This window comes from Linepithema humile, chromosome 4 (assembly GCF_040581485.1).
Source record: "Linepithema humile isolate Giens D197 chromosome 4, Lhum_UNIL_v1.0, whole genome shotgun sequence".
NCBI lineage: Eukaryota > Metazoa > Arthropoda > Insecta > Hymenoptera > Formicidae > Linepithema > Linepithema humile.
This window is the reverse complement of record NC_090131.1, coordinates 4,791,813-4,807,431: the sequence shown is the minus strand read 5'-3', so window position 1 is coordinate 4,807,431 and position 15,619 is coordinate 4,791,813. Positions and strand designations below refer to the sequence as shown.

At 25.6% G+C, this 15,619-nt stretch overlaps 1 protein-coding gene across 7 annotated transcripts; it reads left to right on the top strand.

Annotated features, from left to right (window-relative positions):
• The first annotated feature begins 50 nt into the window (after positions 1-50).
• LOC105671894 (aminopeptidase N) lies at positions 51-15,549 on the top strand. 7 transcript variants are annotated; one of them, XR_010889830.1, is made up of 14 exons: positions 51-187; positions 371-918; positions 1,315-1,826; positions 2,188-2,655; positions 3,118-3,280; positions 3,435-3,582; positions 3,796-3,877; positions 4,156-4,547; positions 5,787-6,052; positions 6,229-6,431; positions 6,577-6,894; positions 6,977-7,046; positions 7,249-8,660; positions 10,098-10,506. XR_010889830.1 is itself a non-coding variant. In XM_067353590.1 (13 exons), coding segments are annotated over exons 3-13 (2,250 nt in total). In that variant the 5' UTR covers positions 51-187; positions 371-918; positions 1,813-1,824; the 3' UTR covers positions 15,172-15,549. The 7 variants fall into 7 exon arrangements, 6 of the variants coding, with proteins under 6 accessions (XP_067209691.1, XP_012221847.2, XP_067209690.1 ...); XM_067353590.1 differs by lacking the exons at positions 6,977-7,046; positions 7,249-8,660; positions 10,098-10,506 and adding exons at positions 14,762-14,831; positions 15,034-15,549 and having other exon boundaries at positions 1,813-1,826; XM_012366424.2 differs by lacking the exons at positions 6,977-7,046; positions 7,249-8,660; positions 10,098-10,506 and adding exons at positions 14,762-14,831; positions 15,034-15,549.
• The last annotated feature ends 70 nt before the right edge of the window (positions 15,550-15,619 follow it).

Below are 15,619 nucleotides of genomic sequence, written 5' to 3'. Positions count from 1 at the left end.
TTGATGAGATTCAGTTTAAAAAAGTAATAACATTTTTATTTATAAATATATTTTTATATTTCTGAATAATTGTTACATTTATTAAATGTATCGCATTGGTTTTGTAGACAAGTTGATAAAATGCCACAATAATTGTTATTATTATCACGCGCGAACATTCCATGGATTTGGAAATAATCTGGAAAAGGTAAATCTTTTAAATTTAAATAATACATTTATTTCTTTATTTCTTAATATTGATTTTATTTATATTTGATTTGTTATATATCTAAGATATGTGACCCAAATTATGTTGAACAGAGGAAATTGTGCTCTTCCAAAGCATACTACAAGAAAAATTTAATCGTATTATCGAAATAATTTGTTCCAGGTAAGTAATTCCGTGAGAAGTAACCTGTGGAAAACACGACTAATTGATGCTGGTGAAAAAAATACAAAAACGAAAAAAGGAATACGACAGGCAAGTCAAAAAGTACAAATTTTTCAATCTACATAAATATGTAATGTGGTGGTATGTATAGCCATGTATTCAAGTCAGTGGAAGACAATAATTTTACCTATTGCTCACATGCATTTATAACAGTAGTTAAAAGCAATTTAACAATTTGCTTTCCTTATTTAACGCACAAATTTATCCGTTAAAATATTAAAATTTATTTGCTTCTTTGTTGGTTAGCAGTGTTTACTACCGAGTGACCTTCTAGCAACTATTTACATGACATAATGTATGTGTTATATTAACTACCATATCTATCAGCTGCCAATGCCTTTCTTAGTGTTCGGTGATTTCTCAAAACAGTAAGATAGCGAATGAGTTTATATATCTAAGGCGTTTACATTTGAAACGGTGTATTGTATTAATTGTAATTAGTATAAATGATTAATTCTACAAACTACGCACAACTTTAATATACTTAGGTGAGTTAATAAAAAAGACATGAAATATTTCTCAATATAAGTATAGAAAAATTTTTAAATACTTCTTTTAGAAGCATTTTTCAAAGTTATCAAAATCAACTAATGTTTTCTTTAATTCTTCTGTTGTTTAATTTTGTGCTCCCAGCTGAATTACAGTTAACGGTTTATTTTATGACTGTTCTGAAATAAAAATTAATTAAACGGATATCGTCAACTGTTTAAAAATAATCGTCAAAAGCGTATTATTTTGATGTTTTTCGGATTTCTTTCATTTCAGTTGCATTTGAAGGTTTCATAAAACATTTATATTTTGAATAAAATTTTTTTGTATATAATATTAATACTATACACGCTTAACAAAATGTTTTATTTTCAATAAAATAATTTTTCTTGCAGAAATTTCTGTTACGTGACATAGAAAATAAAATGACACACCAAAAGCTTTCAATATTTGTGGAATTTATGTTAATTGTTACAATAGCTTTTTTCGCTGCTATCAATGCTGAAGATAATGTTGCAATTACTTATAATTTGCCAAACAATATAGTACCGCATTATGACGTCAAATTAATATTTGATTTCGATGAAAAGATTTTAGTGGGCGATTGCAATATTACTATTTTTATTGAAAGTCTAACAACAAATTTAACTATACCTTCAGGGATTTTTTCCATACTTAATGTTGTTTTAATTGACCATTTTTATGAAAGAAGAATTTATATTTCAAAGTATTCGATCATCAATAAACCGCATGTGCTTATTATTGATTTTACTAACGTAAAATCGCCAAAAATGTATCCACAGTTTTTAATACCTGGGAAATATACTATAAAAATAACATATGTACATCATATGAATGATAACACAAATAACTTCTCTCAAATTTTATTTCAGAACCAAGATGAAATGTAAGTAAAAAATGTTGAAAGCATCTTGCTGTATTATAAAATAACAGTTGCTATTATTCTTCACAAACTATGTTCACTATATTCATCGTCATCGTGCCTAAAATTGTCAACTACAAAAAAGATTTAAAATTTTTTAGAATATTGCTTAAATGTATACAACATTACGCACACAATTTGTCGATTTTGAGAGATACAAATATGTTTGCAATGGATACATTTAGAACAATTTACGTAGAAATGTGATAAATAGTTGAATTTTTCGAAACCTGACATTTTTCAGTCTATTCTTAATCAATTCTCGATCAAATTATAATCAAAATTTTATTTTAAGAGAAATGAATAATCTATTGTTAAAATATAGGTTGACTGCAACAAGAAATAATAATAATGATAATACGATGCATGAAATAATGATAGCTCGACAATTATTCCCATGTTGGGATGAGCCAAAACTGAAAGCCACCTTCAAAATTTCTATCAAGCTTCATAGAAAATACACTGCTCTATCAAATGCACCAATACAAAAACTAGAAATGGATGAAAATGACATGATATTGACACACTTTAAAAATTCATCTTTTATACCCATTCATCATTTAAAAGTTATAATATCCACGTTCACTGCGATTTCTACATATGCAAACGTCACATTTTGGTGTAACACAAGAAATAACATGACACAATATTTACTATTTGCGACGTTTGTTGCCGAACGAGCCTTGTATTTTTTCAAAAACCAAATTACGATAAAAATACCAGAAATGAATTATATTGTATTTTCGGATATTAGATACAGCAGCTTTGAAGCACGGAAATTCATTCTTCAAAGGTAATATCCGTTATTAAGAATTATTCAGACCAAATAAAAGAAGATTTAAAAATCTAATAATTTTTTAAAACAGATAGATATACATATTTTTATGTCAATACGTTAATTAAGAAACATCTAAAATTTATACAATGTTACTTGCATCACATCAAAAAAATATCTTTATGTTTTTTCTAAGTAAAAAATTTTGAAGTAATCATTCTTTATATTAAATTAAATTTCAATTTAGTTTTTAGTACAAACGCATGTAAAATAACTATTCATTTTACATTGTAGAAATAAACGCAAGTGTTATAAAATCTTTTTTATTATATGAATAATATTGAGAAAACTCATCAAAGGATTTCTCTTCCAAACTCTATTCTTTTCTACAAAAAAAAACAATTACAAAAAACGTTTATAACTGATTGACGTTTATAATAGATTGTTGATCAATTATTATTACATGAAAACAATTTTCAGGAAAGAATATGTTACTTACAACGAACAATTGCATCCTTGTAGGCGTAAAATAGAAGTGGCACACTTAATAATTCGTCAGATGGCATTTGTTTGTTTTGGCGATGCATTTTTATGGACAAAAAATGGTTTTGCTACATTTTTTGAACTGTATATTTTGAATGAGGTTGTTTGAATAAATATTTTTTATCGATATAGTACATTTTTCAAACTACTGAATAAAACAGTCAAAAAGTTTATCAGCAACGTTGAATATGTGTTACAACTATAAATATATTTTTCAATAAAATATTTATTTTATCACCTATCAATTTTTTCAGATTATTCCAGAATATCGCCCAATGGATTTATTTGTCGTGGAAAGACAACAGGAACTTTTCCGGCTCCATACTTTTTCTAATATGTATTCTTTTAGATTAAACATTCATGAAATTCATACACTTAGGTTTCCGCCACATTATTCAAAATGTAAGTTCAAAAAACAATAACTAAAATATTATATGTAATTGAGATAATATAATTAAAAAATGTTGATAAATATACGTATATTCTTAAATTTTTTGACAAAATACAACAAAAATGAATTTTTTGTTGCAATTAATATATAAATATCGTTATTAAAGTAAAAATAAATATACCACAAAATACTAAATAAGTACTTTATAATTTCAATTGTTACAGTATTAGTTATATGGCGCATGTTATATCATATAATGACTCGTAAGATATTTTGGATTGGTATCAACACGTATGTAAACATGCAGTGAGTAATATCATTTATATCTTTTAATAGTAATGATTATGATATAAAAAATGGGAGCAATAAAACAGATGACATGCTTATCAAATTCTATATCAAGAAACATAGAAATTAACAGTTTTAATACATAAAAACTGTTAACCGTTTTAAATTTGCCGGCTGCTTTTGGTTACTTTTCATGTAAAGAATTTTAAACACAATGCATTGCGGAATTATTATTAATAGTAAATAATGTAATTCTAAAATTGATAATAAAGATTTTTGCAATGTTAATTTTTCAGGAATAATCTGACAGATGCGACAGATACTGATGGTATATTTAATATCACATCATTTTCGGCTGCTATGCACAGGGCTCTAAATGTAACGAATAGTACACTCGATATAATAAATTTTCACAATACTTGGTTAACAGAAGCACAGTATCCCATACTGTACGTGACAAGAAATTATATCAGTAACGTAACAATAATCTCGTATACTTATTATCATCGTGCATTGCATGACAATAAACTATTTTCAATATATGTGACATATACGACGGAATCAATCATGAACTTTGAGACATTAAATGCCAAAGAATTCGTCTGGCTGACTCCAATTACACCGGATTATTTGGTATTGCCTGCGATTGACAATAAGGATTGGATTATAGTCAATTTACAACAAACTGGTAAATATTAAACACGTACTATATTGTTCTTTCGTCTTTATTCTCTATAATTTATGTTTTATTATCCCATGCTTGGTAATCAGATGTATGTTTTTTTTATCTGAAAATTTATATTTGGTTGATATTATTCAAAACTGAAAATAATATATTAATATATGTAGTCACAATTATACACTACTCATAACAATCAGGCGGTCAAGAATAATCGTTGAAAGAAAGCAATCTTAAAAATAATGTAACTTTGCGAAAAATTAACGTATTTTAATTCAAACTTTTTCCTTCTTTTGATCGTTTTATTAGCAGTAAAGAGCACACATTTAATGTTCGAGAAATAAAAGTTTATTACAATAAATGATATAGATAATAAATGATACAATGATATAGAATGATATATAAACGTTGAATGGAGTTCGCGGCACTTAAAATATAAGAATACTGAATATCAGAACTTCTCTAATTTAACAGACAAATTAAGTATTAATTTTCACGCTAAGACCTTGCGCACAAGTGACTAAATCACTTTAACTTTACTTAGTCATTAGACCTTATATCTGTAAAACATTATAACATACATATATCATAAACTCACATCTTTCCGAGCACCTGTCTGAGCTTTACATTAAGAGGAAAGTAATACTTCTTGGACCTTTAATTCAAATTGAGATCTAATTCAGCACTTTCAAATGCCTTCTACTGATTCTTTTTTTTTTTTTTTTACAAAACGACACTATGATAAGACTTGATACGTTAAAATAAAAATTTTTAACGTGACTTTGCAACATTACATCTGGCTTGTAAAAAATCGTCGAATATTTCTGTTAAATGCATTTTGTAGTGAAATTTCTTTAACAAAAATTTCCTTTAGTTCGAATGATTGTTGATCGTAATGCGATTTTCTTTGAATGAGTTATCAATTCCACAAAAAACTTTGTCTTAATAATTTTAATCGGACCTTCGCGAAGGAAGCTTCGCGACACTATACCGAGTTAAAGAAAGAGATAATACATGCAACTTTTTACGTGTTTTTTAAATCTGATTTTTTATGTTAAAAAATTGGGCCAAATAGCAATATTAGCATTCGGAAGCCTAACTTTTAGTAATGTAATTTATTATACATTTTATTCAGAAGAATAAATTATTTGAGAAAATGTTTAGAAGAAAATAATGATATTTGCAAACATTTCTTGACAAATTTGATACAGACAATTTTATTTAAAAAATATTATTTTTGTGTTATAGGATACTATCGCGTCAATTATGATGAGGATAACTGGAAAAAACTTGCGAACTATTTATATAAAAACCATGCCAATATACATGTTCTCAATCGAGCCCAAATTATTGATGATGCATTTTATTTTGTTCAGCAAAGAGAACTCAATCTTACCACATTTTGGAATGTTATAAGATACCTATATAATGATACAGACTATGTAGCATGGTATCCTATGATTAAAGCTATTGAATATATGACGTGTGTCTGGGCACTTCCAGATGATATAATTGTAATATGATATAATAATAATAGTAAATTTTTGCAAAAAAGAATAATATATAACATTAAAGCACTGTAATCATATAAAAAAAGTTCAAATTAATGTGTATATGTGTAAATATACTTATATCATCTTTCTCAAAAATGACAATGAATTTAATATTGCTGTTATTTAACAATTTTTAGCACAATATTAATAACATATTCCGCAATCTGCTGCTAAATTTGAGATACCATGACGAAATAAACGAAAGCGAGTTAACTAAACGTTTAAGAGAAGAAGTGATGAAATGGGCATGTGCTTTCAATGCACCGGAATGTAGAATAATAGCCACATTACAATTAAAAAAACATTTTGAAAGTACAAATACATATTCTGTACAAGACAAGTAAGTTGTTTTACAACCACCATATTTGTATAAATAAGTTTTGTGACATTATTTACTCTATGCTTAGTAAATTATTTAAATATTAAATTTTAAAATATTGTAGTTAAATGTTGCATAAAATATTTCTTTTCTTCTGATAATGCAGACTTGGACAGAATTGGAAGGAACGGTTATACTGTAAAGGCTTAATGTCAGCAGACATGAATACTTGGGTCATGGTATTTCAGCAATGGAATGCAACATTTGATAATACAATTTTAGATTACTTAACTTGCTCTACAAATCCTGATATTATTAAATTCTATTTGCAATTAGTAAAAAATGATGTTTTTTATTTAAGTGTAACAAACAGTAAAATAAATGTTAATATTATTCTCCTTATTATTGCGAAACATGCAAGAAAGGATACAGTACTCAATTATATATTCAATCATTTAGAATTCTTCGACTTAAGTGGAAAAAGGTGATTACGTTTTTTTATTAATATATCTTAACATTTATGAATATTTGTTATATTTGTAAAATATAATACTTTGCTTTTGTAGGCATATTGATGAAATTGCCATATTAATTGTTATCATAACGCACGAGCATGATGTTGAACAATTCACAAAGGTATATTTTTCTATATGCGTATAACGTTTTCATTACTTGACTCTTTTATATTGAGCTTATTTGTATTTACTTTGTGACATACATAGGTGATATTTGACCCAAATGCATTTAACGTATCAATTTAGAATTTCTTCCTTTGTAGTTAAAGAAAAATACTATATATTTATTAATATGTGTTATATCATGAAATAATCTGTTTTAGGTAATTAACTTCGTTAAAAATAGTTTGAACAAAAATCTAACTGATTCTGTAGAACAAAAAATTAAAAAACGAGAAAGGGAAATGGATCAAAAAGTCGACAGGTTTAAGTTTCTCAATCCAGACACGTTCTAATGATGTAGTATAAAAAGCCAAACACTTAAATCGATAGAAGATAATAATTTTATTTGTTTCTCACCAGCATTCACACACACACATATATTAATCGTTCATTTATGTAATCATCTTCTTATTGTTATACTTATCGACATAATGTCCGCGTATATAAATTTCTTTGTGTTAATTCACTACACTGACGTCTGTGTTCAGATGTGTGTGATCAGATCACACATCAGTATTACATTATTCTGTTACCGTAATGCGGAATAGCTGCAATCCATTCTTTCATATTTGATATCACTCTATTCATTGCTTTCGTTTCAATAAAATTTAATTTATTTAAATGTTAGTACATATAAAAAATCATATTTATATTAGGAAATAAATATTTTTTGCAAATTTTGCATCATTAATAAATGTTAGCTATGCTTTTGAAATCAATATTGTTTCATATTGCATGAATATAAAAGTTATATACTCTATCTCTATTCTGCTTTTGTAAATTAATGGGTTATGGTAACAGCTTTTGTCTTTTTGATATCTGGCAGAATTTGCGCGCGGTACGTCATTAACATTTTTAATAAAATAAATAAGTAAAATTATTTTTTTTTACCTGTTCGAACAAAAAAAAAAAAAAAAAAAAAATATATATAGATTTGCTTAAACACATTATTTAACGAAAAAGTATTTTAATAAAATCAAAGGCGAAATAATAATAATACTAAATAAATGATATTTACGTAATACAATATATTATACAATATGCAATAAATGTGCAATACAATGAATTACACAATATTTTGACAAATTTAGTGCATGTAAGGTAAATGTAATTATAATTTAATATAAATTGATTTTGTGCAAAAAAATATTAAATTTTATTATTTTGATATACAATAATTCGAAAAATTATTTATTTGAAAAGTATAATTTTTCGCATATTTTCTATATTTCCTATAACAGTAGTTAAAAGCAACGTAGAAATTTATTTTTTATATTTTATACACAAATTATCTAATTAGATATCAACAATCATTTACTTCTCCATGTTTTTAGTACAGTTTCCGTTACTGTGTAATGTAACTTTCTAGAAACTATTTACATTGTGTATTTATTATGTTAGCTGCCAATATTCTGTTTAGTGTTCGGTGACTTCTCGAAGCAGTAAGATAGCGATTAAATTTATATATCTTTAGCACTCGCAATTCAAGACAGTGTACTGTACTATTGTTACAAATTGTTAATTATTACGAAGTACCGCAATTTAAATTTTTACATAATTTTAATATATATAGGTGAGTTACCACATGTGAAAGATTTCTCATTAAAAATATACCAAAAATTTCGAAAGCATAGCAAATACGGTTCTATACTGTTAATAACGTATTCTCTAGTGCTAACATCTTTCACTATTCGTTTACTTTCTTTTTTCTTTTAATTTATACTACGAAAACTCAGATAACAACAATTAAGCAAGCAATTGTTTTAATGTAATATTTTTGTGTTAAATATATGCCATACGTTGAAATGGCATATATTATGATACAATTATATCAATATTAACAAAAAATATTGATTTAATTCTGTGAAATTTTATTCTGTTCCTTGAGCTTAGTTTACATATAATTACACCAAAAAGATATTTAATATTATAAAAATGCAATTTTTATTAGAAATATGTAATTAAATTATAGGAGTAAATAAAAAGCAAGGCTCGGCCAAAGCTCGGTGTCCGTGCTAAGTATATTATAAAAACAATCTTGAAAACATTAACGTTTCGACCACAATTTGGTCTTCTTCAGAATTCAATGATTTAAAATATTACCTCGAATAAAATAACAAACGCTTTCGGATCAATATAAAAAATAATTTCTTACCGTTTATGTGTTTCAAAAAAATTTGCTTTGCCGATTTTATATATGTCGTAATTAAATAGAATCCCGTCCAGTTCAATAAGTAACAAAATAAATTTCTTTTTCAGTTGCATAGATACAAATTTTTAATGAAAATTTCGGTGATTTACAATATTCGAGATATTCTTTAGTCAAAGAAAAATCAATGATATACTTAGCCAATTATAAAACTAAACTTCATGTGTCAAAAAAGAGAAAACAAGTAATTTGTGTAACAGTAAATTTTTTACTAAAAATGTTTAACTTTAAAACTGAAAAAGAAATTTATCTTGTTATTTATTGAGCTGGAAAAGATTTTTTTTTATTACGACATATAATATAAGATCGGCGACGCAAATTTTTATGAAACACATAAGCGATGAGAAATTACTTTTTTATATTAATCCGAAAACGATTTTTAATATATTCGATGTAATATTGTAAATCGTGGAATTCTGAAGAAAATCAAATTGTAGTCGAAACGTTAATGATTTCAAAATTGTTTTTATAATATATTTAGCGCAAACACCTAGCCTTGATCGTTTTGCTTCTTGTTTACTCCTTTAATTTTGAATTTATGTTAGCTTTTGATTACAGTTTCTGTATTTAATTTTTATTTAATTAAATTATGTTTTCTGTAAGATTCTGTGTAACATCTTGTATTCAAAATTTCATTTTTTCCAACGCTACTAGAAATAATTTTTTTCTTTTTCAAATTCTACTCCGCATTAGAATGACTAACTGTAATCTTTTATTTATTATTTATTTTTTGCGATATAGCGGTTAAGTGCTTTGTACTCGCAAATGTGTTTCTCTTTAATCAAGAAATTCTTCTTGCAGATGCTTTAAATGGAAATTACCATGGCATTCCGACAAGTTCTGTTAAATGTCGAATTAATATTCATTGTGATAATTATACTATCTATTGCAAAATTTACAAAAAGTGATACTAAAACTAATTACAATATTTTGAATGACACTGATATAATACCATTGAATTATAATGTTAAAATAAAATTTGACGTATACAAAAATATTATTTTTGGTAAATGTTATACCACAATAAAAGTTTGTCGACCAACGAAAAATATTACTATCATGGGCTCAGAGACTTTTGCTATAGTTAAAATTAATTTATTTAACAACGATACTAATCAAACTATAGACATCTCAAAATATTCTTTTATCGACAAAACGTACATTCATCTTGATTTCACCCAGTCTTCAATAGATTTTTTATCTCCTGGTACGTATATCTTAAAAATTATATACGACCGTACCATATTAGATGACGGTGACTTTTTCAAATCTTTCTACACAGATAAAAAAGACAACAAAGTGTAAGTTAATATAATCAATTATTAATTAAATTAAAATTTTATATTAATCACACATTCAACATAAAATAGATCAAACAAGGATATTATGATAATAAGAGCACGACAACTATTTCCATGTCTGAACGAGACGGTATTTAAATCAACCTTTAACATTTCCATTAAGCATCATAAAAACTACACAATTTTATCGATTCTGCCGATATCCGAAAAAACTGACGATTCGAATAATATGCTGTGGACTCTGTTTGACAAATCACTTTCAATGTCCGTTGAACGTTTAACATTTGTGATGACAACATTAAATTATGATTTAAATGATTTTCCTCGTGATGCAAATCTCAAATTTTGGCATAGAAAAAAGATAACAGACCAGTTGCAATATGCAAAAATCTATGCTTCTAAAGTTCTGAGATACTTGACAGAAAAAAATGAAAAAAAATTACCAGAACTAAATTACATTATAATTAGAGACTTTCAGTTCAATTACGGAAAGATAAAGGGATTTATTCTATTAAGGTAATACTAATTGAATAAAACCAAATTGAATAAATTATAAATAATAAACAATAAACATATTAAATTATAATATTCTAAAAAATATTTATTTTAATGTTAATATGATTATTAGAGAACAACTAAAACATACCACTTACATTACTGCTAAATTTAACTTTATTACTGATTTATCCTTAAATTTATTTTTACCTAAATATAATTATTGTTTATTTGTGTCTTTGTAATAATTTGTACTTACTACAGCGACATTACACATATTCATTAACTTGCATAATTATCATAAAAATTTTGGGTATATTTTTAATATTTAAAAACAACTTTTAGAGAAGAAGATGTTGTTTATAATGAGACATTAGATCATGTTGTCCGCAAAATGGAAATAGCAAACTTAATAGCACATGAAACGATATCTTATTGGTATGATGATGTGTTTCTATGGGCAAAAGACGGATTTATTGCATTTCTTGCAGCACATACTTTGCATCAGGTTTTTTTATACTCTTACTAGTATACAACATTTTCAGACTTATTAATATTAACGATCAAATGTTAATAGCAGCTGTTAGCAGCGCTAAATACATGCTGCCAAAATTCAAATACATTTCTCTACTACCTATACATATTTACTCGATCATGTCACTTTACAGACTTACTTGTATCACATGAATTTATTTGTCGTCCAAACACTACAGGAGTCTTTACGACTCAATAATTTTTTTTATCCATCACACTTCGCATATGACTCTATAGTTCATCCATATAGATCATCTCATCATTACATAAAATGTAAGTTTAAATAAATAAATGTAATTAAAATATGTAAATTTAATTAACATATTTAATTACAATAAACATTATTAAAATAATGTAATTAAAATATTATTTATAATTAAAAGAAATATAATTTTAAATTATTCATTATTATACGTAAATTCTTAAATTTGTAAGTAATAGAATATAAAAAAACTTAACTACAAATCGATTCAAGTACAACTTGCTTGTACATAAAATTTATTATAAGTATATTAAGAGTAAAAATTAATACTATTTTAAAATATTAATTGCTATTATGTCAATAGTGATTAATACTATATTAAAAGTAAAGAGAAACTACTTAATTATTACTTTATAATTTGAATTGTCGCAGCATCCGTTATATGGCGCATGTTATATAATATAATATCTGATGATGTGTTTTGGACAGCTATCAACAGATATGTAAACACACTGTGAGTAAAATTTTTTTATATGTTTTAATAGTGTCAATGATGTAAAAAATGTGAACAACAAAATATACATGACATGCTTCAAATTCTACTATTCAAAAACATAGAAGTTAATCGTTTTGAATTTATCAACAACTTTTAGTTATCTTTTACAGAAAGATTTTTATTCAACACATTGTAGAATTATTATTAATAGTAAATAATGTAATTGATAAAAAAGATTTTTGAAATTAATTTTTCAGAGATAGTCGAACAACCGCGACAGATACTATGAATTTATCTGGCGAGTCATTTTGGACCGTTCTGGAAAGTGCTCTAAATGTATCGAATAACACATCTAATATAAAAGATTTGATCTATAATTGGTCACTGGAAGGATATTATCCTACACTGTACGTGACACAAAATAATTCTATGACATTAATCACATATAGTAATTATGAATTTACATTAATTTTTGGCATGAAGCAATATCCAGTTTATGTGACATATACATCAAAATCACTTTTATATTTTGAGTCATTACATTACTATTGGCTATTTCCATTACAACCGTACTGTTATTTACATGACATTGACAGTAATGATTGGATTATAGTCAATTTACAACAAATTGGTAAATATTGAACAGTAACTTTATTATTCTATTGCTCTATTTTTTAATTGACGTTTTATTATTCTATGTTTAATCATTAGAAATATGTCTTTTCTGTTTATTTGATATTTTAATATATGTAACCACAATTATCCACTGTCTTGCAACAATTAAGCGATCAAGAAGACTTGTTTTAAAAAAAGTAATCTTCTAAGCATTGTAACTTCGTAAAAAATCGTCGTATATTAATTTAAAAGAAATTATTTTCAAACTTGAAACCTTTTTTCTCATTTAGTCGTTTTATTGGCAATGAAAAACACACACTTAATGTTCGGCAAAGGAAAGCTTTTTACAATAAATGTAGAGTGATATATGGGGTCAGGCAAGAAAACGGGCGATTATAAATAGACGATTAACTTTTGCATATTTATTAACAACTTTTCATGTAAAAAATTTTAAACACGTAGTTTGTCATTTATGTTTAGATGATGATATCGCACAAGTAATCTTAATTCATTAATTTAATATTAATTTTGTAAATATTTTATTTAAAAAATAACTTATTTCAGAAAGTATTTAAAAGGAAATAATGATATTTGCAAGCACTTTTTCATAAAATTGTTGAGGATACTTTAATAATAGAAATATTATTTTTGTGTCATAGGGTACTATCGCGTCAATTATGATGAGGATAACTGGCAAAAACTAAAGCATTATTTGTATTTTGTAAATCATACCCACATTTCTCTTTATAATCGAGCTCAAATCGTTGATGACGCCTTTCATTTTATGATCATAAGACAACTCAATTTCGATTTGTTTTGGGATGTTACAAGCTTTTTATTAAGAGATACGGACTATGGAGTATGGTATCCTATGATTAAAGCTGTTGAATATATGGCGTGTATGTGGGCATTTAAAGGTGATATAAGTGTAAAGGTAAATTATGGTAATAGTAAATTTCCACAAACAAGAATATTATATAATATTAAAACACTGTATACATATAAAAGGAGTTCAAATTAATATGTATATGTGTAAATATACTTATGTCATCTTTTAAAAAAATAATAATAAATTTAAAATTTCTATTATTTAACAATTTATAGAACAAAATTAAATACATGTTTCATGGACTTCTGCTGAATATAGAATACGATGACACAGATAGTGATAACGATTTTACTAAATGTTTAAGAGAAGAAGCGATAAAATGGGCATGTGTTCTCGATGTTCCTGACTGTAAAAAAACAGTCACCTCTCAATTAGAAAGACATCTTGTAAGTTCTGGAGGGGACAAGTAAGTTGTTATTTGTATAAATAAATTTTATGGCATTATTGCTTTATGCTAAATAAATTATTTTACTATTACATTATAAAACATTGTAAAGAAATATTTATAAAGAATATTTTTTTTTCCCTGGTAATGCAGATTTTTAAAACGGAACGAATGGTTATACTGTAAAGGTTTAATGGCAGCAAACATCAGTATTTGGCGAATGGTTTGGGATGAATGGAATTTATCATCCGATAATAAATTGTTAGAATACTTAACTTGCTCTACAAATACTGTCATTATTAGATCGTATTTGTTTATATTAAGCAAAGATACTTTTCCGACGTCATACAATAAAACGATAATTGCTAATACTTTTCTTCTTATTTTTGCAAAACATGCAAGAAATAATGTAGTACTCAATTTTATATTCAACAATACACAATTCTTTGACTTAAGTGGAAAAAGGTAATTACGTTTTTTTTATGAATATATTTCAATATTTATGAATATTTGTTATATTTGTAAAATGTATTACTTTGCTTTTGTAGGCATGTTGACGAAATTGCCGTATTAATTGTTATCATAACGCACGAGCATGAAGCGGAACAATTCAAAAAAGTATATTTTCTTATATGCGTATAACGTTATCATTACTTGACTCTTTTATTGAGCTTATTTATGTTTACTTTGTGATATACATAAGTGATATATCTGACCCAAATGCACTTAACATAGCAATTTAAAATTTTTTTTTTTTGTAATTAAGGAAATTATTATATATTTATTAATATTTTTAATATTATTAAATAATCTGTTTTAGATAAGTGAATTCGTTAAAAATAGTCCGACAATGAATACAAAGCGAGTAGTTGATGCTGTTGAACACAAAATAGAAAAACGAAAAAAGGAACACAATGAAAAAGTCGAAAATTACAGGCTCATCGATAGAGTAAAATAAAGGAATAGATAAACAATTGAATCCATGAAGGATTCAATTCAAACAATAGTTTTTTACATGTTACTCACATGCATTCATTTATTAATCATTTTTTAATTTTCTTTTATTGTTGTATTAAATTTCTTCTCAATTTTAAAATGTTTTATTTTTGTTTTAATTATTTCTAATATTTTATTTTTTTAATATTTAATGTTAATTAATATTTATATACGTATATAAATATTAGTAATATATTTAATTATAATCTCTAGTAAATTTTAAATTTTTGTTGCGTTTGTTATTCCTTCTTTTTGGCTTTTTCTTTATTCATTAAAGATTTATTATATTTATTATTCTTTTAACATTGTATAATCTGTCATAATAAAGTTTAATAATTTATTTTTGGACGTGTTAAAAAATCCCCCATTTTGTTCGTAGTAATATATAAAAATTTATAATTTATTAAATC

What these genes read in the sequence shown, in the direction of transcription:
- LOC105671894 (XM_012366424.2), top strand. Translation starts at nt 1,345, where the DNA reads ATGACACACCAAAAGCTTTCAATATTTGTGGAATTTATGTTAATTGTT. An exon ending in CGGAAATTCATTCTTCAAAG is followed by an intron (nt 2,656 to 3,117) that starts GTAATATCCGTT and finishes AACAATTTTCAG; the next exon opens with GAAAGAATATGTTACTTACA. An exon ending in AAGCGGAACAATTCAAAAAA is followed by an intron (nt 14,832 to 15,033) that starts GTATATTTTCTT and finishes AATCTGTTTTAG; the next exon opens with ATAAGTGAATTCGTTAAAAA.